General features: G+C 45.3%; 1 protein-coding gene and 1 non-coding gene across 2 annotated transcripts; both read left to right on the top strand.

The window, feature by feature from the left end:
• Positions 1–190: 190 nt before the first annotated feature.
• Positions 191–25990, top strand: NCAPD2 (non-SMC condensin I complex subunit D2). Its single transcript, XM_074157334.1, has 31 exons — positions 191–314; positions 407–482; positions 630–688; positions 1144–1325; positions 1811–1950; positions 3189–3316; positions 3401–3524; positions 3606–3753; positions 4284–4481; positions 5007–5141; positions 5696–5780; positions 6420–6594; positions 6861–6982; positions 7945–8154; positions 10037–10211; positions 11938–12022; positions 12175–12308; positions 13681–13813; positions 15386–15470; positions 15574–15735; positions 15980–16200; positions 17389–17500; positions 17786–17909; positions 18123–18278; positions 18497–18674; positions 19730–19824; positions 22594–22674; positions 24856–25042; positions 25246–25372; positions 25510–25668; positions 25858–25990. The coding sequence occupies exons 1-31, from the start codon at positions 191–193 to the stop codon at positions 25938–25940; spliced, it is 4203 nt and encodes a 1400-aa protein (XP_074013435.1). The 3' UTR covers positions 25941–25990.
• On the top strand, positions 749–1071 carry LOC141473676 (small nucleolar RNA U85). The gene has a single exon (XR_012463596.1). It is a non-coding gene; the product is annotated as a small nucleolar RNA U85 (small nucleolar RNA).
• Positions 25991–26354: the final 364 nt, after the last annotated feature.

Here is a 26354-nt window from a genome sequence, read left to right as displayed (position 1 = left end):
GTGACGGCGCGCTAACGGTCGAAGAGGGAAGGGGAGCTGGCGATTCGCTGAGGCGCCGCCGTGCGGCCGCGATGCTGGGCGCTGATAGGCCGTGGAAAAGGGGCGGGGCGAGCGCGGCCCGCGCGCGCTGTTTTGAGTGCTCAGGCCTGAGGAGGAAGAGAAGGAGGAGGAGGCGGCTTGTGCTGGGGCCATGGCGTCGTCCTGGGAGTTCCACCTGCCCTTTGCTCCCGCCGATCTGCTTCAGGACGGCGGCCCTGGGCGCTACATGGTGCAGGAGGTGCTGACCGTCCGCGAGCTGCCACCCGCCCTCACAGGTAAGGCTCCCCACCCCTCCCGGCCTGGCCCGCTCTCACCGCCGGCTTATGGCCGTCACCGCGTCCGTCCCCCTCTCCGTGTTTCCCTGCAGCCTTCCGGACGGCCTTCCGGGCGCGGGGGGCGCTGGCAGTGCTGCAGCACTTCGACCCCATCTACAGCTTGCTCCAGTGAGTACAGAGGGACGAGCGTGGAGCTGGGGATGCTGGAGCCAAAGGGGTGGAGGAGGGTTGAGGAGAGGCTGGGGCGCCCGGGTGCTCATGCCTCTCCCTGGTGGCATTTACTCGCTGCTGTCACACACTGTATTTGCCTTGCAGCCACTTCCAGGCTGTGGGGACTGCTGTCAAGGAGGATGCCCTGGAGCTGATGACACAGGGTGAGTATCTGCTGTTTCCAGCTGAAGCAGGAGTAATAGAGAGGTTGCTCTCCTCCGGCAGCTCAATGATGATATAAAGGCTAATGTGACTTGACCAGCTGGGTTGCACGCTCAGCCCGTTCCAGTAATACAGGTCTGTAATCTTGGTGGACAATGCAGAGCTGTGCGTGTTCGCTGTAAGGGCAGGCCGACAGAAAATCCCCTTCCCTGTGTCCCTGGAAAGTACATCTTTGGGATGCCTCAGCTCTGAGTGAGTGTTTCTATGAGCTGACAGGGGGCTGTGGGAATAGGATAAGACAGCGTTCCCAAGGTTTGGGTTGTAGTGGGCAGCCCATATTACAGCTGGTGAGATGTGAGCACACGTCTTTGGTAATCTGATGACTGCCCTAAGTCTCCAAAAGAGGATGGCCGAGGGGCCTGGCAAGGAGTGCTCATGGCTTTCTGCCTCTCTTCAGTGGTGTCCCAACATTCCAATGAACTTCCTGCCATCTTGCGTGATTCTGGACTGAGCCATGCAGACCGCACTGCACACCTCAATGCTCTCAAGATGAATTGCTATTTGCTGACTGGCCTGGTGGATGCGTTTGAAATGGAGACCTGCAAGAGTAGTTTGTTGGAGGTCGATCCTGGTGGGAAGGTAGGTGAGGGGACTGGGGGTGGAGGTGAGGGGTTGCGTGTGAAATAAGATGATAAAAGTAGAAAACATATAAGCTTGCTGAACTCTGTGGTATCTATCAGATGTTATAGCTGGATTTATTTAAACATGATGCCTTCATAATGTAGAGTACTGGGATTTCTGTTAAACTGTACATGGAAAACAGACAAAGGGACAATATGTGTCTAAACATCAGCAGGGACTCAGATGCCCAGGCCTCTCTGTTTCAAGTCTTCTGTGTCTGGCTGGTATTTAGTGTGCCAGTAATTTCTCGAGTTCTCTTCTGTGGTCAAAGATGACAGCAACAGTCGTTTGTTGTGGGCATATAAGCTTCTCTTACAGCTCACTGTATGTCTCTTAACGCTGTAGAATTTAACAGTCATTTTCTTTTTTGAGGGAAGCGTGGTGGTGGTGTTTTTTCTGTTGTTAAGGTGCTGGTGTATTGTATCGTGTAATCTCCTTTCTAGAACAAGAAGAACCGTACCAAGACCTCTCGATCCTTGTGGGAAGAGGAGAGGGAGCCGCTTTTACAGCTGCTTACGCAGCTGCTGCAGCTGGATCTCCGTCAGCTTTGGGGTGGTTTGGTGGTGGAAGAAGAGTTTGTCAGGTATGGGATGGAGTGGATTTAGAATCATAGAATAGTTTGGGTTGGAAAGTACCTTTAAAGGTCAGCTAGTCCACACCCCCTGCAATGAGCAGGGACATCTTCAACTAGATCAGGTTGCTCAGAGCCCCATCCAACCTCACCTTCAATGTTTCCAGGGATGGGGCATCTACCACCTCTCTGGGTAGTCTGTTCCAGTGTTTCAGCACCCTCATCATAAAAAATTTCTTCTTTATATCTAGTCTAAATCTACCCTCTTCCAGTTTAAAACCACTACCCTTGTACTGTCGCAACAAGCCCTGCTAAAAAGTTTGTCCCCGTGTTTCTTACAAGCCCCCTTTAAGTACTGAAAGGCTCCAATAATGTCTCCCTGGAGCCTTCTGTTCTCCAGGCTGAACAACCCCAGCTCTCTCAACCTGATCTCACAGGAAAGGTGTTCCATCTCCGTGGTCATTTTTGTGGCCCTCCTCTGGACCCACTGCAACTGGTCCATGTCCTTCCTGTGCTGAGGGCTCCAGAGCTGGATGCAGTACTCCAGGTGGGGTCTCGCCAGAGCAGAGGGGCAGAATCACCTCCCTTGATGTGCTGGCTGTACTGCTTTTGATGCAACTCAGGATACAATTTGCTTTCTGGGCTGCAAGTGCACATTTTCTGGGTCATGTCCAGCTTTTTATCCACCAGTACCCCCAAGTCCTTCTCAGCAGGGCTGCTCTCAATCCCTTCATCCCCCAGCCTGTATTGATACTGGGAGTTGCCTTGACCCAGGTGCAGGACCCTGCAGTTGGCCTTGTTGAACCTCATGAGGTTCACAGATATTAAACAGTACTTGTCCCAATATGGACCCTAGAGGGATTCCACTTGTCACCAATCTCCATTTAGATATTGTGCTGTTGAAGCCTCTGGATGTGACCATCCGACCATTGTAGAGGTGGGATGGGTGGCTCCCTTTTCTGGAAGGGAGGGTTAAATATTAAATCTGCCAGTGATGTGGTATTACAGCCCTCTGCAGGGTGCAGATCACTGGGAAACTGAGGAAACTGTCTTGAGGCAGGTGCGATGTGTTTAGCAACTGCTTCCTTTCCTCGTGTAGGCCTCTCAAATTCAGATGTTGTTTGATCAGTTTTTTAAGGATACTGGAGAATCTCTCTGGTTTGAGAGAAGTGTTTGTTTAGTGCAGCGTGCTCGAATGATGTTGGTGTAAGTTGTGATACTGAGGTTGACCATCTGTTCTGTGGCTTTAGCTTAATGACAGGAAGCTGCTACCGTATCCTGGAGAATTCAAGTATCGGTTTTCAGAAGTACCGGGCCACACGGGAGGCTGTGACGCATCTACTTGCTGCAGCTCTGGTTCACTATGATCACATGTTCAGTGAGTTCCTGCTCTTCTGCCTTCTTCCTGAAGCCATTCCCAGTTACTTTCCCTGACCTTTTTCTTCCCCCTCCCATGCAAAAGGTGCCACTCTGAAGATCACGCAGATGCTGCAGCACTTTGAACATGTAGCCCCAGTGTTTGCGCAGGCTGTGAGCCTCTGGGCTACAGAGTATGGTCTGAAAAGCCTGGTGGGCGAATTGCTAAGGTGAGAAAAATACCTTGAGGCTTGTCCTTCTATCCTTAGCAACCTGAGGCACCCTATTCCTTATTTCATCTTTCTGTGCAGGGAAATCGGACACAAATGTCCGCAGGATCTGGCTCGTGATGCTTCTGGAATCAAGGGTTATGCTACCTTTATAACTGAACTGGCTGAACGGATTCCAGCTCTGGTGCTATCCAACATAAGCGTTCTCCTGCGTCATTTGGATGGGGAGGTACATTTCCACAATATTACCTGTCAGGAGAAGTGAAGCAGTGGAGGTGCTGCTGTCCAGTTTTTTTGTCCAAAACCAGAACCTCTTTCACAAAGATCAGGTAGCCAAAACCATGCCCTTAGGAATAGGTTCTGCCCTTACCTAAAAGATACAAAGGAAACGGAAACTGTGACATCTACTGTCTTGTTGTCACTCCCAGATATCGGAGAACAGGAGACTGCTTACTGGTCCGAGATCGTAGCTGTTGTCCTTTGTTCTTCAGTACTTAATGAGTTTGTCATTGTGTTACCTTTTCTTAAACTGCCCTTGAAAGCCATAAGTGTTTCTCATATCAGTTCTTGGTTTCTGTGCACCTAGCTGGATAGCAGGGTTGGATTATTATGTCTTGCAGGCACAGCTATGCTCCCCAAAGTTAAAGCCCAGACTGGAGCCTTGACTTAGAAGGCCCAAACTCTGGGCCACCCTTCCCCTTGGCATATCAAGTCATGTCTTTTTCTCTGTTCCTGGTTAAACAACTCTTCTTTTTGCAGAGTTACATGATGCGAAATGCCGTTCTGGCGGCTATGGCAGAAGTGCTGGTGCAAGTGCTGAACGGTGACCAGCTGGAGGAAGTTTCCCGTGGTACTCGGGACCAGTTCCTGAATATGCTGCAGGCCCACATCTGTGACATCAATGGCTTTGTGCGCAGCCGCGTGCTGCAGCTTTTCACTCGAATCGTTCAGTGCAAGGCAAGTCTGTGCCAGGGAAATGGCGTTGCCTCAGTCATCCCTTCCCCTGTTGTGTTTTCTAAGGAAGTTTGCGTCTCCCTGCTTTCTGTTTGCAGAGACTAGAGTTTAACAGAGGAAGGTATCGTCTCTGTGTACTGTGGTGTCTGCAATTCCATTTTCCCAAGAGACCAAAAATCCTAGGGGCAAGGGAACTGGGGAACAGAAATTAAATGTTGCTGTTTATTACTGGGACAGACTAAAAGGAAGAGTATGGTACGCAAGCTCTTTTTAGAGATTGGCATGGGAAAATGTCACCCTCGCGAGATATACTAAGACTTGACTTGACAGGACCCTGGGTAACCTAGTCTAAGTCCATGCTTTCAACACTTTGGACCAGAAGATATTCAGAGGTCCCTTCAGACTTGCACTTTTATATAAATCTGTAATCTGTGCCTTTTAGTACATTTATACATCTGCAGTAAAATAACTTTTCATGAGTCTCTAGGCCATCCTGATAACTTTGTCTATGTTCTCATTATGTGCTAGGCCCTGCCTCTGACTCAGTTTCAGTCTGTGGTATCGCTGGCTGTTGGGCGTCTCAAAGACAAATCTGTGGTAGTAGTTAAAAATGCAATCCAGCTCCTGGCTGCGTTTTTGTCCAACAATCCCTTCTCCTGCAAGGTAATTTTGACTAATATGATGGATATGTTAGATGTCTGTTTACAGGCTGAATATCTGTGGTCTGCTACAGCCAGGGGAACAGCCTTTCTGTGTCTTATGGGAGGGACAACGTAGCCTTTGACTTTGCAGGTGGTTTTCCCAAGTTTAGGTCTTGCTTTCTCTGGCTCTTCCCTAGCTTGGTGTAACTGGTAGGTATGCTGAAGGCCAGGGGTGGTGTGTTTGATTGTGGGAGAACCTACAGCAGTTTGATTTGAATCTGTTGTGAGGCTTCTTTCCTTAGGACTAGAATTAGTCTTTTAGAGTATTCTGCACAGAGCTGCAGCTCTTTGTGTTTAGCTGCACCTTCTCCTAAGCTTCTGAGCCTTAGGCTGGCAATCTACAGCTGTTCCCATTCCAGGGTGATAGCCAGAGTCTACTGTTCCAGTTTTCAAAACCAGGGTTAATTGAGGGGATTGACAGCTTAAAGCAAGGAGTGGAAGAAAAAGGAGAATTCCAGCATTTTAGAAAAAGGACGATGAGTAATCTCGTTGTTCTTCTCTTCCTGGCACCTTCAGTTAAGCTGTACTGACTTAGCCGAGCCACTGAAAAAAGAGGTGCAGAAGCTGCAAGAAATGAGGGACCATGGCAGATCCACAGCAGGTAAGTTCCCTTCTTCCTTTTTCCCCTTCCCAGGGCATACCAGGGCTTATTTTTCCTCATCTTAAATTTGCTCCCAGGTTGTGGTGGCTTTTGTCTCAGATCTTACAGTGATGCCAGATAACTGGGATTAAACTCAAAATGTTTTTTCATACAGTGGTGTTATGGACATTCATACACTCCTTTTATATCTAGATCAACAGTCCATTTAGCTAAATAGGTATTTTCCGTTCTTATCCTGAAAATACCTATGAACACCCTCCTAGGTTTCCATTTTCAATCATTCAAGCACTGCTTAAGCCATAATTTTGGTCAGATATTAATTTAAATTGATTAGCGTTGGACCTGGTGCTGCCTACAAAGCAATAAATAGCAAATGATGGTGTTCTCTTACCTGTCTTTTTTTTTTTTTTTTTTTTTTTACCCTCAGTGGTTTCTTTTTTTTATGCCAAAGAGTTCTTGGCTGTTCTTGGTGCCGTCTGGGTGAAATCAGCAATGGGAATAGTGGAATAACGCCTGCCTGTGGCGGCCAGGGAGAGATGGGGTAGAAATAGAATTTCTAAGTTCCATATGAGTTTTCCTCCCCATTCAGGGTGTCATTTGAGTCTCTGTATTCTTCATTCCTTCTGTTTTGTTTAATAGCTCCAGTGATCACCCCAGAGGAAGAGTGGGAAGCGATGCTGCCAGAAGTTAGGGCTGCCACACGGCAGCTCTTTGAGCCACTGCAGGAAGGGGAAGAGGAGGTGCTGGAAGTTGAGGAAACAGTGGAGAGTACAGCAGAGCAAATCACTGGGCTGCTGAGGAAGCTGAATTACAAGTAAGAAAGCTCTGTAGGTTGAAATAGTGTTTATCCCAAGGGATGTGTCAATCTCTAGTTCTCTGTTCAAGAAAGGTTTGGGCTCCAGGGTAGAGGGACGATTTCCAGTAACATTACTCTGTAGGAAGAGATTGACATGGGCACCTAGTGGAAGATGCTGGCGGGAGCTGCCTTCCCAGGTGTTCAGGGCGAAGTTGGATGGTTTCCCTTGTGTCCCACCCTGATGGGTTGCTGATGCTCTTCTCTTGGGCAATGTCATTGTCCAGGAGCGCAGCCCACCTTACGCAGAAGGCCCTGTGTCGCTTCCAGGGGAAGGAGCCCTTCAGTGGCCCTACAGAGGAAAATGAGGAGGCAACAATCTTGGGTATTCTGAAGAGACTTTACACAGGTAACTATTTCAGATCACTCTGTCTCTTCTCTAAGTCCCAGCTGATGCCAGAGCTAGACCAAAACTCTCTGGCTTGCCCTGTCCCTTCTTCTGACCCGTGTGGCTCACTCTGTCTATACTTGACAGCTCATAGAGCTGCACCATCTCTGAATAATTTGCTCATCTAGGGGCATGACATCTTGGCTGGATCACAGTAGTCCTATTGTTTAATTTCTGGTCAGAATAGCTCGATGTTCCCACTAGCTAATGCTTTAACTCGCATAGTATCTGCTGAGGGGAGCGAAGCCAGTATTACCCACTTGCAGCCTTCTGTCCTGTTTGAGTTTGTCAGGAGTTCTGCTCCCTGAACAGGTGGTGGCACATAATGCTTACCCTTAGCAGCCTTGACCAAGTATCTGATTCAAAGAAAGCCTGGCTTATCTGGGCTCAAGCCTTTGGGCATATTTTTAAGACTTTACATGCTTTGTCTTTGGTGTTTGTTTCAAAATAAGGTTTCCTAGCCAATCCCCTTAAGCTCATTTCTATCAAAAGGCTACCGTCTAAATAATTTAATCTTCTTAACTTTGTCAGCTCTCCACACTTGCACAAACTTTGCTAGAGAGTAGTAGTGTTTGCCTTCTTCCTGCTCTGCCTGGATTCCCTTTTAAGGCCTCATCCATCTTTGGGGAGCCCTTCAGCATTTTAGCGGTGTTTACCCCAACCGGACCACGCATTTCTCCACCCCTTGGTATTAAGTTGGCATTTCTGTGGTGCATCACGTTGTAGTACTAGAACTTGTTCTACAGCATGTTGAGATTTTTGTCTTTGTAGCTAAGTCTGATGGGAGAATTTGGATTTTTGTGGAAGTCTAGCTCTTTGAAGGTGTCACTGTGGAGCGGAGAGAAGGGTTAAAATGCCGTGAACCGTGCCTGTTTCTCTTGTACCTTCAACGCTGTTCACAAACAAGTGTTGGTGCTGTGCAGGTTCATGCCCAGGTGAGAACAGTGAAGATCCTCCACGTGGCAACAGTAGTCTCAATACTGAAGAAGTTGTACCAGAAGAGCAGCCTCAGACAGAGCTGGTCAAACAGGAGATGTTGGTGCAATACCTGCAAGATGCTTATGACTTCTCAGTGAAAATCACAGAAGCCCTGAGCCTGATCAGCAAGATGATGTATGAAAACTCTGTCTCAGGTGTGTGAAATAGCTGTAGGGCCTTTCTCCCCCATTCAGCATTTCCAGATCTTTCCCCTTGCTGAAGTGGAGATACAGGAGTGGTGGAGCTCCTGGTGCAAGGGGAAAAGGTTGGAGGAGCTGCTCTTCACTGAGCAGATGTCACAGGCACTTCTAGGATATTGGAACAGCAAGTGCCATCTAAATGGGTGTCATGAAGAGGTTGTGGTAGGGCATGAATGGGCTTTTTAGGAATCCATTTTTTAAATACGAAGATGGAAAATGTTTTTCAAAAGCCAGGTGACCAAAACGACTTAATTTATGGAGGCTCCCCCCATACTGTGGGAGGGGATGTTTGTTCATCATCTCAGCCAAGGTTCTCCCAAAGTAAGCATGACCAGTGAAGCTGGGTTCTGTTACCTGCTTAGTGCCCTGATGCAGCTTCAGGTGTTTTACTGGCCACAAGAGGGGAACTCAGCAGCTTGTCTTATTCACCTTACCTTTCCTTAAACTTTACTCTGTAGCTTAAAAGTGATCCTGATCAACAGGTTCCGTGGCTTGGGCCTTTTCAGTGCTGTAGTGAAAGGTAGTTGGAGAGTAATTCAACTATTCATATTTAACATTAGAACTACTGTAACCAGTTGTACAATTTTTAAGTGCTGGTTTTGAACCAGTGCCCCCAAGGGAGCTGGGGCACAGCTGCCTCCTCTCCCATCCTGCCTGGCAGATCCACTTGCCAACTGCTCCCGTGGTTCTGCGGTACGGATGGGCCTGGGCAGAACAGCGCCCTAGCTTCATGCAGACGCTTCTGGGGCTTCACCTGTATTGAGCAGGGTTTGGATGTCATTAGCTCTTTGCACATACAAAAACGAACTCCAGAGTTCTGTGTCTTTACAGGTCATGTGAAGTTCAAGGCAGACAGGGTGCCCCTCACCTGGTACTTAAACACTGGAGGGTTGGTTTATTATTTTTTTTTTATGGCTGTGCAGATTTTACTAACTTTCCACCTCCCTTTTGTCATGTGCTGCAGTGTAAGTTGGGTGTTTGGTCTGCCGAGACACTTTGAGACATTGTCTCCATTTGGAGACAGTATGCTGCTGAGGGAGGGTGCTAATGGACTTTTGTGCTCAGATTTAGGGTTTTTAATTAAAGATTTTAAGATTTCAAGATTTAATTTAATTTTTTTCTGTTGCAAATATGTATCTTCTGCTGTGACTGGAAGCAGGGGAAGCATACCAGCTTGTCTAGATACAAACATGTGTCTAATGGGATCTTTATCAGATCTTTATTCAGATTTCTAAGTTGGGGCTTATACTGGTGTAAACTCCCACTTAACCAGAGGTCAGACTCTGTGAACTGTTCATTGTACAGTCCTTCTAATCGTTGCTACAGCTCTCTTGTGAATGCTCTTCAACTTAATGTTTTTGTCTCATGAGCAGAAGGCTGGACAGTATATTTCAGGAGTAGTTAAGCTGGAATCAAATACATTATTCCTTACCCCATTTATACATCAAATAGCTTAGTTATTCTGGGTACAGCATTGCACTGGGACTTAATGTTCAGCTGCTTTTATCTGCTGTGACCGTAAGATCTTTTTTTTCCAAAGCTACTGTTTCCTTGAAGAGAATTTTGTTCTTTCTCAGACGTGGCCTCTGTGTTCTTCTCCTAAATGTATTACATTTACATTTAGCTGTAATACTTTTATTCTGTGCGTTTCCTCCAGGACATCTATGTCTTTGTACTAGTAACCCCATTCTGACTTGAGCCCTCTGCAGACAGTAGCAGTGATCTGAAGATGATTGTAGGGCTTGCTGTGACAGCAGTAGGCCTATGAATCTGTTTTAGTGGTCTCTCTAATGGGGATTAGGAAAGAACTGCACTAACACAACTGTTCTCTCTGCAGTGGTGCAGGAAGCCATTGAGTTCTTTGTGACAGTCTCGCAGTTTGGTGTGCCCCAGGCACTACTTGGAGTCCGCAGGATGCTTCCCCTCATATGGTCAAAAGAGCCTGGTATCAAGGAGGCTGTGCTGAACGCCTACAGGCAGCTCTATCTGAGCCCCAGTGGGGATTCAGAGAGGTATGGGTCTTCCTAATTAGAAGGGTTGTTTTTTTTTTTTCCTCTGCCCCGTTTCTTCTTTCTGGGAGCTGTTGGGAATGGGGTATGGACATGAAGAGAAATCAAAGTTGCCATGTTTCATGCTGAGCTGAAACATAAGGTTTGTGTCTACTAGTAAAGATGCTTTCTCTTTGAGCTGTTAATAACACTTGTGCAGTTTTAAGATGTTTTTATATATATCTGACTATAGCCATCTTCCTGTGGAACATACTGCTGAGCTTCTGCTTTTGGTTTGCCATGGTGTTCATGTGTATGAAATTAATACAGCAAAGCTCCATAGCTGAGACCTTATGGAAGGAGAAGCTGAGAATTACTTTAAATGAAATTGTTATCAGGCACTTGTGCTTAACATGCTCATAAATTCCACTCTCATACAAAGCACTGCACCAAGATACATGTGCCCAAATGATTTGTGTAGGGTCTGTATGTGATAGGGAGCAAGGGGTGTCAGTTATGAATGTTCGTCATGTAGGTGAGGTTCTTGACTGGCAACAATGAACTGATTTTTTGGACGGCTATTTCAACCCCTTCGGGAGTCGTCTGTTGTTATGGGGTTATCCTGTGTGTAAGTATCTTGCACACTTCACCCTCGGCAAGCAAAGGTGTTGCCCAATGTCTGTTCCCTCGTGTTGGATTTCTTATGGCTGTAGTCGCTCATTCTGTTGGGATAATAAGAGTAATGATACCAAGCGGGGGGTCTAAAGTTAGAGCTATCTTTTGGTTACCAGAGCTCGGGTTTTTTTGCTGACAAGTCATGCATGTTGTGGCCTTATCTGAGTGTAGGCATTCAGCTTCTCATGAAAACAACACATTCCTCAGTGTTTACTGGTTTCTTACTGTCGTTTGTGTCCTTGATTTTTCAATACACACCATTTCTTTATCACTCACGCTATACAAGGTTAGTTATTATTATTACGTTTGGGTGCTTTCACATACATTTCTATTTGTATTTCATTCAGACCGATCTTAAATCTTTCTGTAACAAATCTCTATGCATGGCAGATGAGGGAATGTTAATGGGGTCTTTGTTGCTGATCTTTATTGAGGATTTGGGGGTTCTTCCCCCAATTGAAGGGGGAAGAACCCCCAAATTCTTGTTTCTTCCACACTAGAGAGGAGCCATGTCTCCTCTCTACTGTGGCACTTGCTCTGTTTTTCTTCACGCTTGCTTACTTGTCAATCCTGTTGGATACACATGTGCTAAGATATGTGTGATCCGTCGTGAGACGCACCATAACTCACCCTCATTTGTACCATCAGGGCAATAAAAAGCACACACTGCTGCTTATTTCTTTTTGATAGTATTGCCTGGGGATTAATCTCCTGTAGCTTGAGCTCTGGCCTTATTTGTTCATAGAGAGATTTTTGGTTTCTTATGCTCTAGTACTTTAACTTGTGGTTGAGAGCAAACTGGGAAGTAGCTGATGAGTGCCTCTTGTTGGGTCTTTGAGTACCAGGAGGAGCAGCAGTGCACAAGGGCCCACGTCATGCTCATTGGCACTTGAGCTGGGTGACTTGGAGAACTCCAGCTTATGGAAGGGGAAGTTTTCCTGTCCCCAGGGATCAGCTCTGTTATCTAATAGATGTCCTCAGATGTCTGAATAGGAGAGTTAATTGTCACAGTTGCTTTTTCTTTACCTTTTAATTTTTTAAAAATTATTGTATTTTATTTTCCCCTCCTCCAAAGGGCCAGGGCCCAGAACCTCGTGCATTCTCTCTCGCTCATCATGGTGGATGCATCACTAGGAACGATACAGTGCTTAGAAGAAATAGTGAGTACTTGCCTTGCCTGGGTTTGGATTGTATTTGTAATTTTAGATGTCTGTTATATTAAAATGGTAGTCATTGCAATTAATGTCTTTGTTGGTTTGAAGTCCATCCTCCTCTGCCTCTCCCTACTTGTTTTATTGCGTTTCTTTTCCAGATCTCGGAGTTTGTGCAGAAAGATGAAATAAAGCCTGCTGTGATCCAGCTGCTTTGGGAGCGATTCACAGAAAAATCTCAGTGCTCGTCACTAGAACGACGTGCTGCTGTGATGCTGCTGGGGATGATGGCACGGTGAGCCCAGGGCCTGGTCTAATCCTGTGGGTGGGAGGATGTACAGGGAGTTGATTTTTATCGAAGAATTGTGGGTGCTACATCAGCTGACCCTTTGTTCTGCAGCTTCAAAATTAGTAATCAGGTCACGGGGTAACGAAGCCTGGAATTAAACATAGTTGTGCTGGGTCCCACCAGCACGGTCTCTGAACACTTTACAACATTACTTTCTTTATGTTCTGGATGTCCATCCCTTCTCAGGGTTTGCCATGTAATGGCTCTGCAGCCTTGTCTGTGTTTGGGTAATAACATTGGGAAGCTGCTGAGTAGAGATGTCTGAGTCTTTAGCATGGAGGGAGATGAATCTACTTCCCTTTCTGGGGCCAAAAAGATTAGTTGTACTATAAGGCTTTCATTTCCTCAGTTTCTCAGCCCAGTAACCCTTTGGCATTTAAAAGCTTATCTGCTGATTTCTTCTTGTTCTTCAGTCCTCAGACAGGTGGTCAAAAATAGGCCTGCATAATGATGATCTTGAAGTTTTTGGCTCTAGAGTTGGAGCTATTTCTGGAGCATATAGCCAATTCTGCAATTTGAGTATTAGATATTCCTTCCAAAGTATTTCTACCACCCCATCCCATGAGCTTGCGGCAGAATTGTGGACGTCATCTCAAAATTAATATCCTTCCCTGTAATTGTGGGTTTTAAAGAAAACTGTAGGTTTCTGGGGTATCCCATGAGATCCTGTGTTGAGTCCATGGGTATGTGTGTGTGAAGTAACAACAACATTGCCTGATACTTCTTTTGTCCTGTAGATGCCCGTTGTAAACTTTGTAGATTCTCTTTGTACATACATTAGATTCTGTTCTTGCCTTCTTCACCCAGTTAATTGTATATTCCTCAGATCAGGCTTGACCTGTTCAAAGGTAGAAAGGAGGGGGAGATGGGGAAATGGGTTTTGGGGTTTTTTTGTTGTTGTGTTGTTTCGTTTCCTACAGTAGGAGAGGAAGTGTCATGTCTCACCAGTCCTGAGCTTCTGGACTCTTCTGTTTTGCAACATTTTTCTGTCTTGCTCTTTTAAGTTTTGCTCCCTTCTGTTAAGAATGAAGAGTCAAGAATCTTCTTTCTTTACAAACAGAGAGTAAGCTCAGTGTTGTTTGCTTTGGAGAACCTTGTCTCTTAATGGAGTATAGGCTATACTGGCTTCTGTAGAACATTGCTTGCTGCTTCTATAGCTATACTGGATGCTTATAGGATTGGATGGATTATTTTTTTCCCTCTCTTACTCAAATCACTGCTTTCCACAAGGCACAAGCAGTATTTCTCTTAGTTATCAATATTTCTATAAACTTTCAGCAGCAACTTGTGTAATACCCCCATCCCTTCCATCCCACAGAGGGAAGCCAGAGATTATAGGTAGCAACCTGGATGTCTTGGTGACAGTAGGACTGTCTGAGAAGGCATGTGAAGACTATCGCCTGGCTCAAGAAGTATGCAGTGCGATCTCCAAACTCGCCAGTAACCCTAAGGTAAGATTCTTAGCTTGCTCTTGAGGTCATCCAGAAACACAGTTATCGAGGAACAAAGAAGGGGGGGGAGGGGAGGGGAAATGGTTTGTGTGAGAAGAGAGAGAAGTGATTAAATTTTTACGGATTTTGAAATTAAGTAGGTTGAGACCATTCAGCAGCGCTGTCTGGAAAGCTTAGCACACATCAGTGAACATGCAATGAAAGTATTTTCATTAGGCAACAGGCTGAATTCAATTAGTAAAGAGTTCAGTGCACAAGAAAATCTGTTTTCCTTTCAATTCTCTTCCTCAGACTCCCAGTTCTAAGCTGATTTGTGTTTCCTCAACCATGAAGCCCTTTCCCCTACTGATGTTTTCTGGTGGTGTGATTCTTTTGCCCTCCCTATTAATTGATATTTGGGAGTTGTCAGCTGTACAGCCGAATATAAAACATGAAAGGTTTTCAAACCTGTCCATGTTGTACTTACAACAACATGATGGTTGTCAGATGGATTCTTTGTCTATGGAACAGTTCATGCTTTTTTTTTTCTTTTTAAAAATGTGCTTGGAAAAGAAAAAAAAGAAACCCAACTTCTTTTGTTTTTTGACTCAAGCATTTAGGACATTTTGGTTCAGGAGTTCCAGCATAAAAGCAGCCCTCCTTCACAAAGCACTGTCATTCTACGTTTGCTCCTTCCACTGGGGATGTTACTGCAGAACCTTAATGAATTAATGTGTATCATAACATTATTAAATTTTTCTGAAGGCAGTTGTAATTCAATTTTAGGTTGACTTAACTCTGCAGTTAAGTTTGTATGTGACAAGGGACTGAACTATAGATAATTGAATGACTGGGGTAGCTCTTCCCCTCCACCCTACAACCAGCAATTCGGTACAGAGAGGTGTAGCATATTGAGAAATTTTGTTTGCAGCTACTGAAAGCTGGTAAATCATCAAGCACTAGCTTGTTTTGGTCGAGTATATTTTGATCAAGTAGCCACACACGTGCTGGGATTTCTTGGGCATTGTCATACTTGGTTTAGTAGTTCTCTGGGTTATCTTATTCCCAACCTAAATTGTGGTGGGACTGCAATAGCTTAAGTGTGAGGTGGGTGTTGGATCCAGAGATATCTTCTGTTATTTCTACTGATGATATTTTGCTTTTAAACAAAACCTCATAGTTTTGGAGTACCCTCAAGCAAGGGCATCTTACTTACTGTTGATAACTGAAGATGTTCTAAAAATTACCCTCCTCATTCATTGTGGATAATGACTAAATAATTTCAGATTTTAAGAGCGTTATTTTGAGATTTCAAAAGAGTTATTTTGTTTTAAGATTAAGTAGTGGATCTGTCTCGGTTGGCCTGGGATCATCATTTGGCCAAGCTTTCAGTCCACCCGGTGCTGCCACCATGTCTTCAAAAGTAACAGTAGTGTCTCTGCTGTGGGTTTAGTTGCAGAGCCATACTGGATGTCCCGGCCATGGGCCTAGCATGGGTTTGATTAGTGTTGTGCACACAGCAAGGTTTAGTACCAGGAAGGGCATGGGGGAATCTCTTATGTGGTAAGAGTAACTCATCTGTTCTCTCTGCAGCCAGCACAGGGGAAGAACAGTGCACCTTTTCGACTGCCGCAGAACCACATGCTCTTTGGGTGCCTAAGTGAGACACTGAGTAAAGGTGAGCTCAAGTCAGCAGTAGGTTTGGAGGAGATGGAGTTGGGCTGTGAGACAGCCTGTGTTGTCGCTGGTATGTGTGATACGTCACTCCCTCTTCTTATCAGGCTTTGCCCAGCCAAGTAGTCACTGGATCCCCTTCATGGAGGCAGCGGTAATGCTCATCTACCAGCTGGCAGAAGGAGCAGAGGAGATATGTGCTCAAATCCTGCAACTGTGCAGTCAGCAAACTCTGGAGAAGCTGCAGGAGGCTGATGGGCAGAAAGCTGGTGAGGAAAAAAGCTGGTGAAGGAAATGTGTACCCATGATTTCTAGTGCTGCAATTAGGTGGCCTAGAATAACTGCAAGAGAAGAACAGAGCTGAGGGGCTAGTGGAGGTATTGGTGTGGAAGGGTGCGAGGGCTGTGAAGGAGTTTGTGGAGCATGGAGATGGCTTGTACAGTGGGAATTGGCAGTAACTGATGGGGGAGAGGTCTAGATCAACACTGAACTGTAGTAATTTTTCTCCATTAGATCCAGGGGTTTCTCCCAGCAGAGTCTCTGATGGTGCTAGCACTCTCCCCACATTCCTGCTGATGCACCTGGTGTCCCTTGTGGGACAGGTGGCACTGCAGCAGGTAGCATATTTGGAAGTATCAGTGAGTGCAGAGCTACGCAGACGCCGCATCCTCAGAGAGGAGGAGAAGGCAACCAAGAAGCATTCTGACAGCAGCACGAAGAAGCAGAGACCCCGGGTGAGAACTGAGGGGTTTTTTTTCCAATGTGCAGCTTTTCTAGTGTCCCAGCTACTGTCACAGCAAACTTCTGGAGAACGTGCTCCTGAGGATGCCGGAGGTCTGGGGTAGTGCATGCTTTGGGAATAGAAATGGACGTGTGTTGGTCAGGATCAACAGGGAGAGCTAAGGTCCTTGAATGACTGTTCAGTAAAACTCTCACACTGGTCTTGGGTTTTGAACAGACAGAGGAGAGGGAATGAAGGGTGATGCTGTGGCTGTGCTTATCTTCCTTCTTCAGGCAAACATTTCCTTTCCACTCATCACCTCCTTTCTTACCAGCGCAATCTTTTGCAATTGCTGCTAGCGGTCACGAACACCCATTTGTGCCCCAAGTTGTGGAAAAGGGCTTCTGTGACCTTGGTCCATAGGGCTTGAGGGTCCTATCCTCTCTTGTGTAGTAATGATGAAAGTTTAATAGTAGCCTTCTTAATAGGATCTGTACAATAGAAATACCCTGCTTGGTTACGTCTACCTCAGAACATTTTCCAGAGTGTAGTGAGGCTGACTTTCTTGGGTAAGAATAGAGAAAAACGTTGTGTGTCCCTAAGAATCCGCTCTCTGTTAGACACCTACACTGCTATGTCCAGAGAAGTTTGAGTTCATTTCCTCATCTGCCCTGATTATCAGTGTCACTACCATTTCCCACACAGGAGAAGGTTCCTATGAGACTTCCCAAGAAGCAGCAGTTGGATGCAGATTTTGTCCCCGTGCAACACCTGTGTCTCTTTTCTTCCCATGTGTTGCTTTTGCCTTGCTATAAGGTTTCCCATGATCTTGCTCACCAGGAACTCAAAGTCTGCTTTGAACTTCTTGCTTTTAAGATTTGCATGTTCTTTAAGCTGTGCCGTACTCAGGCACTGATGCCAGATGTGTCCTGTTTCTGTCTTGGCTTAGTAGCTTCAGTAGCTTAGGCTTTCTTTTCATTGGTGTTCTGTGGCACATGGACTGGCAAATCCTGGGCTACCTTTCACAGCTTCATTCAGTTCTCAGGGAAAAGTGGATTATAAAACTCTCCATCAGTCTGTTCTCAACTCTAGTCATGCTGCTGGTAACACGTATGGACCTCTTGCCCGAGAGAAGAGTACTTCATGAAGGAAGGGGTTATTGCTGCCTGTTATCTTTTTAACAGTCTTCCTTTCTGCACAGAGCACAGGAAATGAGACCACTATGGAGGAGGAGCTGGGCCTTGTGGGAGCCTCAGCTGATGACACAGAGGCTGAGCTCATCCGCCATATTTGTGAGACAGAACTTCTAGATGGTAAGTGTGGCTGCCACCGAGGAGCACTGGCTCCGTCTGCCTGTGTGAAAGAACAGGTATGGTGGGTAACAGATTCAGGAGGAAGGCTGTTTGCTTCAGAAGGACATACTGTCATTTTTTGGTCCGGTGTCTGTTTCTTTGCTCTGCCTCACTGGAGATGGTTTTTCAGTGGTGAAAGTGGTTTCTATAGTCTGTGGGAGTTCTGGGATAAATTGAGTAATTGTTCTTAAAGAGGGATGCACAAACAGTGCTCACATAATTGCTGGCTTCATCCTCGCTCTCTAGGGAAGCACCTGTTCTCTGCCTTTGTTCCACTGGTGCTCAAGATCTGCAACAACCCTGGGCTCTACAGTGATCCGGCGCTCTCAGCTGCTGCAGCCCTGACTCTTGGCAAAGTCTGCATGATCAGGTAATGCCTAGCCATGCTGGGGTTCTCCTCCCAGCCTGCCTAGTACTAAGGCACAAGCAAACATTGCAGCTCCTTTCTTGTAGAGAGAACAAACACAAAAGAACGTTCATAGATTTGATTTTTTTTATTTGTTTTTTTTATTTGTGTCTCGCTACTCTCTGAGAGTTGGGATTTTGGTATTTATGCCTTCTTTTCTGTACCCTGTCCCATCAGCTCTGAGTTCTGTGACTCCCACTTGCGCCTGCTGTTCACTATGATGGAGAAGTCCACTCTGCCCGGTGTGAGATCCAACCTCATTATTGCAGCAGGAGATCTGGCCATCCGTTTCCCCAACCTGGTGGAACCTTGGACATCGCATCTCTATGCCAGGTAATGCTACGCTCATTGCTGGGAGAGGTCAGGTTATGAGAGCTCTGTAGAAAGGTGACACTTGGCCTCCGGAAGGTGGGAATGATCCAGGAAAGCAAATAACCAAATTTTAAGGTGTCACTGCAGGGAGACAACAGACCTGGGCTGTGGAGTAGGCTGGGTTTTGCTACCTTAGAGATACTCAGCTGTTTTCTATGGTAACCGTATGCTTCTGTCAGGTTGCGGGACCCCTGCCCAAGTGTGAGGCAGACGGCTGGACTGGTGATGACTCACCTCATCCTCAAAGACATGGTAAAGGTGAAGGGCCAAGTGAGCGAAATGGCAACTCTGCTTATAGACCCAGAGGAGGCAATCATGGGAGTGGCTCAGAACTTTTTCAGTGAACTCTCCAACAAGGCAAGTGGATGCTCGAGGATCTGAGGTCACAAGAGTGCGGAAGGGCTGGTGGAGGCTGGGTAAATGACACGAGTTGAGTCCTGGAGAAGGTGTGTCAGTGGTGTAGAGCAGCTGTCTGTCCCTTTTTGTTGCCTAATTGAGGGTAGATAAAGGAAACTTTGCAACATGAGTTTGTTTCAACCCTGACGTTGCTGAATTTGGCCTCATCCATTCACGTTGGAAGGCAGGCTCCAAACCAGTGCCTTGTCCCTTTGCTTTCTTGTGTAAGCCTAGCACAGGGTTGGGAACAGTTTTCTGCAGTTTACCTTTAGGCCTTACAACAGAGTTCCCTGCCCTTATGGCTCAGGCAGTGCATCATCTCTGAAACCTTTCAGACTTGTTCTTGGCTGTGTTACATTGAGATACTTAAATTGAGGTGGTTGCAGCCCAAGCAGGTAAGAACAGTAGCAGCATTACCCACTGTACGCTGGTCATTCAACATGAAGGCCGCTGCAGGCCCTTAGAAGTTTGAGATTTACTGCTCGAGAAGCTGCAGTGATGCTGGGGCTTTACTAACTTGGCTTGCTCTGTTAAAAGCAGAGTGGCCACCTGACTGTACTGACTTCCCACGTCTGCAGTGTCTGTGACAAAACCATGAAAAAGCAGTGGGAAAGGGAAATCTGAATTGGGCGTTTTCAGGCAAGATGGGAATCGGTTGCTTGAGGTGAACTGCTGTGTAAGTTTCCTTTCTCGGGAAGCTTTTGTGTTGAGTTGTGACAAGACTGGAAATCAAATAAACTGCATCTAAGTCTGCCAAAGAACAGAACTGTTGCAAACCAAGGGTTGCAGTTGCTGTTAGCTTGTTTAGTTGGTTGGGGTTTTTTTACCCCTTAGCTTCAGCCAAGTAGTTTAGGTTTGGCTGGCTTTGTACAGTTTGTTTCAAAAAGCTGGTGTTCTCAGTCAGTAGATTTGGGGTGGGGAGAAAGGAGGTAATTTTAAGCGGGCAGCTTATTTGGCTTCACTTGAGCTGTCCTTCATAATTCTGTATCTCATGTAGAACCTTGTATTCTGCACAGGATAATGCCATCTATAACCTGCTTCCAGACATAATCAGTCGTCTCTCAGATCCTACCTGTGGCGTAGAGGAGGAATCCTTCCACATTATTATGAGGTATTCTGGAGTTAAAGAAATTTCTTTTGACCAAGACTATGTTTATGCAAAGGGGGTGCCAGATCCAGGGAAGAGAAACTACAGTGATACAAACAAAATGCTTTTTTCAGTTGTTCTCCTTGATCTGACTTTTTCAGTCTGCATCTGAAATGGCGTCATGCTAAGGGGAATCAGTTCTAAAGCCATGTATTTGGGGGTGAGGAGAGACTCCACAAAGAGTTTCCACTAGCTCATTCAAAATGACTTTGCCTCTAGAAAAGGAATATGATTTGGTTTGTGCATGGGAACATGAATATGCAATATTAGAAGAACACAACAGATTTTAAAGACTTTGCTGCCTTTGTTGTTTTGGTGGCCTACTGGATTTTTGTAAGCAATTTTAGTAAAGCTGTAGTTAAGGTAACAGATTTAGGTTTGGGGGGGGGTTTGTTTGTTGGGTTTTTTTCAAGAAAGCCATACTCCGTAGTATAGAGACATATTAGAATATTTCAATCTGAGGGTATTGGTTGCTCACAGGCAGCACAAAGAATGTCTTTAGTGGTAAATGACAGAAATGTCCTTCTATCTGAAACTTAACCGCATGAAAGGGTTTTTTCTGAGTTGCCCGAATCCTTGCGGATTACAGCTGGGAGTGTTGGACAAAACAAAAGTATTGCTGTTGCTGAAGAGAAGAACAGTAAAATCTCCAGTGATTTTTTTTTTTTTTTTTTTTTTTCCAACTGGTCTTTCTGTCCATGAGACTCTAGTGCATTTAGGAAGAGGGATGGAATTTTGGACAGGTAGGAGTTGCAAGGCACAGAAAAGATCTATTAGTGAGGCTGAAATAGAGACTGAAAATAATTTATGGCTGCAAAAATATGGATGTTTTGCTTCAGTTTTCAGTAAGGAGGGTAATGTGAACTAGTGGGAAATTAAGCATGTGGCTACTGACAGCACATGTAGAAGGGTAAGTTAGTGTCTGAAGTGGAAGCAAACCATCACAGAGAAACAAGGTGGCATGTATAGAAAGAATGGGACATAATACTGGAATTTTTAGGACAATTTTTAATAAATGTCAAACTGAAGGTGTTACCACAGACCTAGAGAATAATAAGTGTAGCACCTGCATTATAGTGTGGTTAAGACAACTGTATATGGAATTTTCTAACTTCAAAAACATACGGGGAGAGAACTGGAGGTATCTAGCAAGTAAGAGAAAATGCAGTATTGATTTAACAAGTAGATAGGTATCAAATTAGTCTAAAGGTAATTAATTTTAAAGAAAACCTGATCATCAGTTAGCACACCACATCATATCCTTTAAATAGGGAAAAAGGGGAATTGTAGTTGAAACGGAGCTATTTCCCCATGTAACACTATAGGAAATGTTTATGTTGTGGAGAGGACCTGGTTTAACTCGGAAACCATGGTGGACAAAATCACAGGCTAGGAGGGGCTTGTGCTCCAGGGACATTTGCCAAATTGAAGAATAGAGTGGTGTAAAAAAGATAGGGGGGGTGGGAGGATCATCACTGTTAAAGGACTAACTCATGGGGAATGACAGGGTTACAGTAATAATTGAGATGAAAATTAGCAGAACAAAGTGTGAGGTTGAATGTTTAGAAATTGTTTAACCCCTGCTCTAAAGCTATGGCTAAAGTTAGAGATGTATTCCACTTGCTATTTTAGCAGTCAAGGTATTTCTGGTTTACATATAGGGAAGCATTGGTATTGCCGGTGAGACCTTGCCTAGAATGCTGCCGCGGTTCTTGTCACTGAAGTTACAGAAAGATGAATTGATGCTGGAACAAATGCAGAGAGAGGACTGTTGAGGATATGGTCTCTTTTCTGTACATGAGAAAAGAAGCTCGGTGTGGTGGTTGTAGACATAATAAAGACTGAACAAAGATGTGCTTAGAGCAGTTATATCAAGGCCAGTGGGAACCTAACTGAGCTTAAGTTAACAGAAACCCTGGTACGAGAAAAAGGGAGGCCAGCAGGACCTTCTTACTTCATAAATAGAAGTTACTCAGCGATATCCATGAGGACATCATGCAAAATGTACTTAACTGTGTGAAAGTCCATGTCTCTCTTTTCGTCAAGAAGCTAGGAAAAATGTGGGACCAGGTTAGCAACGAAGTTTTGTTAGGCTTTGTTCCCACTTTAGTGCAAAGTAACATTCGCTTTCACATTGATCCGAAATATAGCAACACACCTTCGGCAAACTAATAATGAAAAAGTCACAGGAATGGTTTTGAGTGGGGAAAAAAAATACTGCATGTCACCCCTCTCCCCTCAAGGTCTGCTTGTCAAACACCTAGTCTGCCAGCGCAATCTGTGAAGTGAGGAGATTGTCTGGAGGTGTTGTATGCTCTTAAAACTGAATGGAAGGAGCTGGTCGGAAGTCGACATTGCAGCCTTCTCAGCGTCCCTCTACTTCGACACCCTGCACAGACATTAGCACTTCTTACCCCAGACCTACAAGGGTCTTTGCTTTAGCTGAATTTCTTAGTCTCATCCTGGGTGGATGCTATTACACAAACATGCGGTTTTAATTACATGTTATGTCATAGCAGCTGTCCTCCAACAGGGACTGATTAGTATTTGAAATATATATATGCTTATAGCTTCTCCTGAACCAAGACGGAAGGCATGCAGAGCAATCTTGACTTCTTTTGGAGGACTGCCCAGCTGATCACTGGATAGGATAGATGCAGGCATCCCATGGTGTAGGCAGAAATCACGTTTCCTCTTTGGCCTCTCAACTTTCTCATTTTTTTTCCTTTGTAGACATCTCTTCTCCTATATTACAAAAGACAAACAGACAGAGAGCTTGGTAGAGAAACTTTGTCAGCGATTCCGGACTGCCAGGTGGGTTGTAATCCTAATTTTGCTGACAAGCAAGTCTGCTTCTTAGGAATTGTTACAAGAACTAGCTTGTATATGGTGGTCGTAACTGGTTCCCATCATGTTTTTCATGTGGCAAAGTGACAAATGCTGAGAACCTGGATTAGGTTTCAACCCCCCCTTTTTTTTTTTTCCTATCTTCCTCATAAAAATACATTAATAAATATTTATAAATTAAGGCTTCTGGTCTTATTACCCTGTGATTGACCTCTCTCCTTTCTTAGGAGAAAGGTTTTGTGACAATTTAGATCTGCATTACAGCCTAGCAAGGAAACATCCCACGTGTAGGTTTTATGCACCCTGGTGGTCCTTCTCCACAAGGCTATTCCCTTGCATCTCAGCTAAGAAATTGGTGTGTTCAACTGAGAAGTTGGGGTCTCCCTGTCTGGGGTGATCTCAACTATCTTGTTGATATAGGCCTGTCCTTGTTCTGCGTGCATGGGCTGCTCAGTACTAACTCTATGCCTGGGACTCCATTCTCTTATTTAAATGCTTGTGCCACTCTACATTTATGCCTTTGCTCTGCTCTGCCTGCAGGATGTGTATACCTTGCTCATGGTGCTGGTTACAGACTATGTAGTGTAGGACCCATCCCATGAATCTGGGACACCATTTTGCTTCCTGGGTTTTGGGATGGGTTTTTTGTTGCTCCTTTCCCCAAGCTGTAATTTCACTGACACAGACGTATACTTTTCCCCCCGCTTAAGATAGTAGAAAATTATCTGCCTCTGTCATGTACTTTCAGTGATATCTTCATTTTGGTGCACCCTGCCTTCCTCCATTCCTGTGGTTTTCCTTCTCCATCGTTGTGGCTTTGCCCTTGAGGTTTAAGCTGTGTCTGTTTATCTTGGCCATTTGTACACAGTGCCTGGGCATGTGACCTGCTCAGCTGCCTCAGGGAGTTGCATGTTCCCCAGAAATATTTGGATTTTGTTTTCTGAGCTGGAGTGGAGAGTGGCCCCCCTCTCCAAAATTGCTTCCCAGGAGCACCGGTGAGCTCTTCGTGTTTGTAAAGAACCATCTGTGTGTGAGCCATATCTAGCCTTTGTTAAAATGTCCTAATATTTCTGTACCACAAAGATGATCAGTTTAATGCACGCTGGCAGTAATGCTAGAGCAAGACTTTCACTCCAGGCTAAAACAGGAGCTTATCAGAAAAGATTCTGAAGTCACCGTCACCCTCCTCGGGATTTCTGGATTTTTAGACATAGCAATATGCCAAGTATCATTCAGACTTTAAATACAGAAGCACCTGAATGCTGCAGCTTTGTTCTCCATCTGCCTGTGTTTGGACAGTGCATTCTGAGAGGATATATGCAAGACAGACTTCTGGCCCTCTGTTTTGTATATATTAAGGCCAGGCTGGATGGGGCTTTGAACAACCTGCTCTAGTGGAGGTGTCCCTGCCCATGGCAGGGGGGTTGGAACTCGATGATCTTTAAGGTCCCTTCCAACTCTAACCATTCTATGATTCTAAAATAATAGGGCGTTTGGCCTAGCTTTTTTCCCCTCCCATCACAGTAAGCGACATTAAGGATGTTAGTTTGCTGTTTTGTGTTTTTTTTTTTTTATTCCTTTTTTTTCCAGTAACTTTTGCTGGAATTTGAATGCAGTCTTCCTTTGAAATGGCAGTTGTTATTTGTTCACTTGATAACTTAATGAAAATGGCCTTCTTTTATGTAACTGGCCAGGAAAGAGACACAAAGAACATCAAATAAAGCTTCTGCTTGAGACTGCTCGTTTTTGCATGTTTGAGATAGCCAGGGGTTTTTTTATTATTCAGTTGAAATAAGGCCCTTCAAGAAAAGCCCTCACCTCAGTGAGTGTATTTTTTCATCCTAGTTGGCATTAACTTCTGACACTTTTTGAACAAGTGGCTGTGTTCTTTAACAGTGAAGCCTTCCTGTTTTTCTGACAGACGCTAAGTCAGTGGCTGATGGAGTACACTGACGGTTGTGAAGTGGTTGGTATGACATGGCACTCTGTAACTGACCTGTAACAGAACAACCTGAATCTCATGCTCTGCAGGGCAGAAACACCTGCAGGATACGCTTTATCCTCCTGTGCCGTAGTTTTTGGTGCAATGTTGCTCATCCTTACGCGTCCCTTTTTGTAAGAGCTAATTTCAATCTTTGTCTTTCCCAGAACCGAGCGTCAATATCGGGATCTGTCCCACTGCCTTACTCTGCTCCCCCTCTCGGAACGGGGCCTTCACAAGCTTCAGGACAACTTTGACTGCTTTGCAGACAAGCTCCAAGACTCAGCTGTCTACAGTTGTTTCCAAACTGTGCTGGCTCGATTCCGCAGAGCCGGTGGTAAACCTGAGGTTAAAGTAAGGATAGGGGGCAAGTGGCCGGGCCAGGAAAATGACTGCTTTTTACACACAGTAATTGGAAAGCCCTGCAGTTCTCCATATTAAGCAGGCTGCTCCTTGGCCCCAACAATTTATCAGAGAACCTGATGGCAATTCTGCTACGGAATTAATACATCTCTCTCCCTGTCTTCCCCCCCCCCACTGTGTTACATCTCCATCAGGCGCTGGCTGAAGAGCTGGAGCAGAAGCTGGCTGCCTCCCATAACCGAGGGCTGGATTCAGCAGAGACATGCCAGGAAGGTAGTGGCACTCCAATGCCAGGGCTCGCCAAGAGGAAAATAACAGGAAGTACGCTCCTTTTGTGAGACTGCAGCCATCCCCTTGACCCCTCTCTCCAGCAGAGACACCTAGGGACTTTTCCTCACCCTAACAGACAGAATGACTGCTACCTTTCCCTTTTTTTGTGTGTTTTCTTTTCATTGCAGGTTCACGCCGCCATCCCCTGAGCACAGTCAACAGAGATGAAGGTTTTGTCACACCCCAGCCTCGCAACCTCCGAAACCATAAGCATGCCCAAAAGCGTCGTCCACCCAAAAAAGCTATTATTACCTTCTCTAGCGATGAGGAAAACAGCTCTGAGGATGGTAAGGCATTGTACCTGTATGCTCAAAAGGTGAAAGTGGAGAAAGGCTATAGATTTGGCCCCACAGTGATGTTCCTTTGGTAATGGGCAAGAAGGTGTGTAGGGCTTCAGAGCACGGCCTAGGTTGTCTGTAGATTTCTCTGTTCAAGGCAGTGAAGTGCTGGTTATTGACACATTTTACTCTCCTTAGACCTATCAGCAGAATTAAAGGAGGAAGAAACCCCCACCAAAACAACCCCCATCACCAGATCTTCAACCCGCCGGCTGCGCTGAGGGAACCATCTGCCACTGTCTAACTAAAAATAAAAGTTGTTTTATGCAGCAGTCGTCTTCTCTTGTCTGAACTACCCCATAATATGACAGTGCTTTAAATGCAGACAAAATGGAAGCTACACACTAGGCTAAAGCAATTCCAATCCTGTCTTTTGATATCTTCACAAAGACAGACAGTGATGACCATAGCTGCTGCTTTTACTGTTTTTGCTGTGGATTTGCAAATGAAAGTAAGCTGCTCTGATTAAAAAAATATATGTGGAAGAAAGTCTTTCTAAGAAGAGCCAAACTAACCACTGAGCCTCTGAGTACAAAATGCTCATTCCTTTCCCATTTCATATGTGGTTATAAATACACCATTCAGCTTCTCTTAACACAGGCCTAATACGATTTTGCTGGGTTTAGGCCATTTTA

This window comes from Numenius arquata, chromosome 1 (genome assembly GCF_964106895.1).
Source record: "Numenius arquata chromosome 1, bNumArq3.hap1.1, whole genome shotgun sequence".
Classification (NCBI taxonomy): Eukaryota; Metazoa; Chordata; class Aves; order Charadriiformes; family Scolopacidae; genus Numenius; species Numenius arquata.
The sequence above is the reverse complement of the archived record's forward strand: the minus strand, read 5'-3'. Positions and strand labels throughout refer to the sequence as shown.

Bases quoted from the DNA above. Each gene is read 5' to 3' on its own strand.
- NCAPD2 (XM_074157334.1), top strand. From the start codon at position 191: ATGGCGTCGTCCTGGGAGTTCCACCTGCCCTTTGCTCCCGCCGATCTG. The intron at 5,142-5,695 runs GTAATTTTGACT...TGGCACCTTCAG, and splicing joins ACAATCCCTTCTCCTGCAAG to TTAAGCTGTACTGACTTAGC. The intron at 13,814-15,385 runs GTAAGATTCTTA...TTCTCTCTGCAG, and splicing joins AACTCGCCAGTAACCCTAAG to CCAGCACAGGGGAAGAACAG.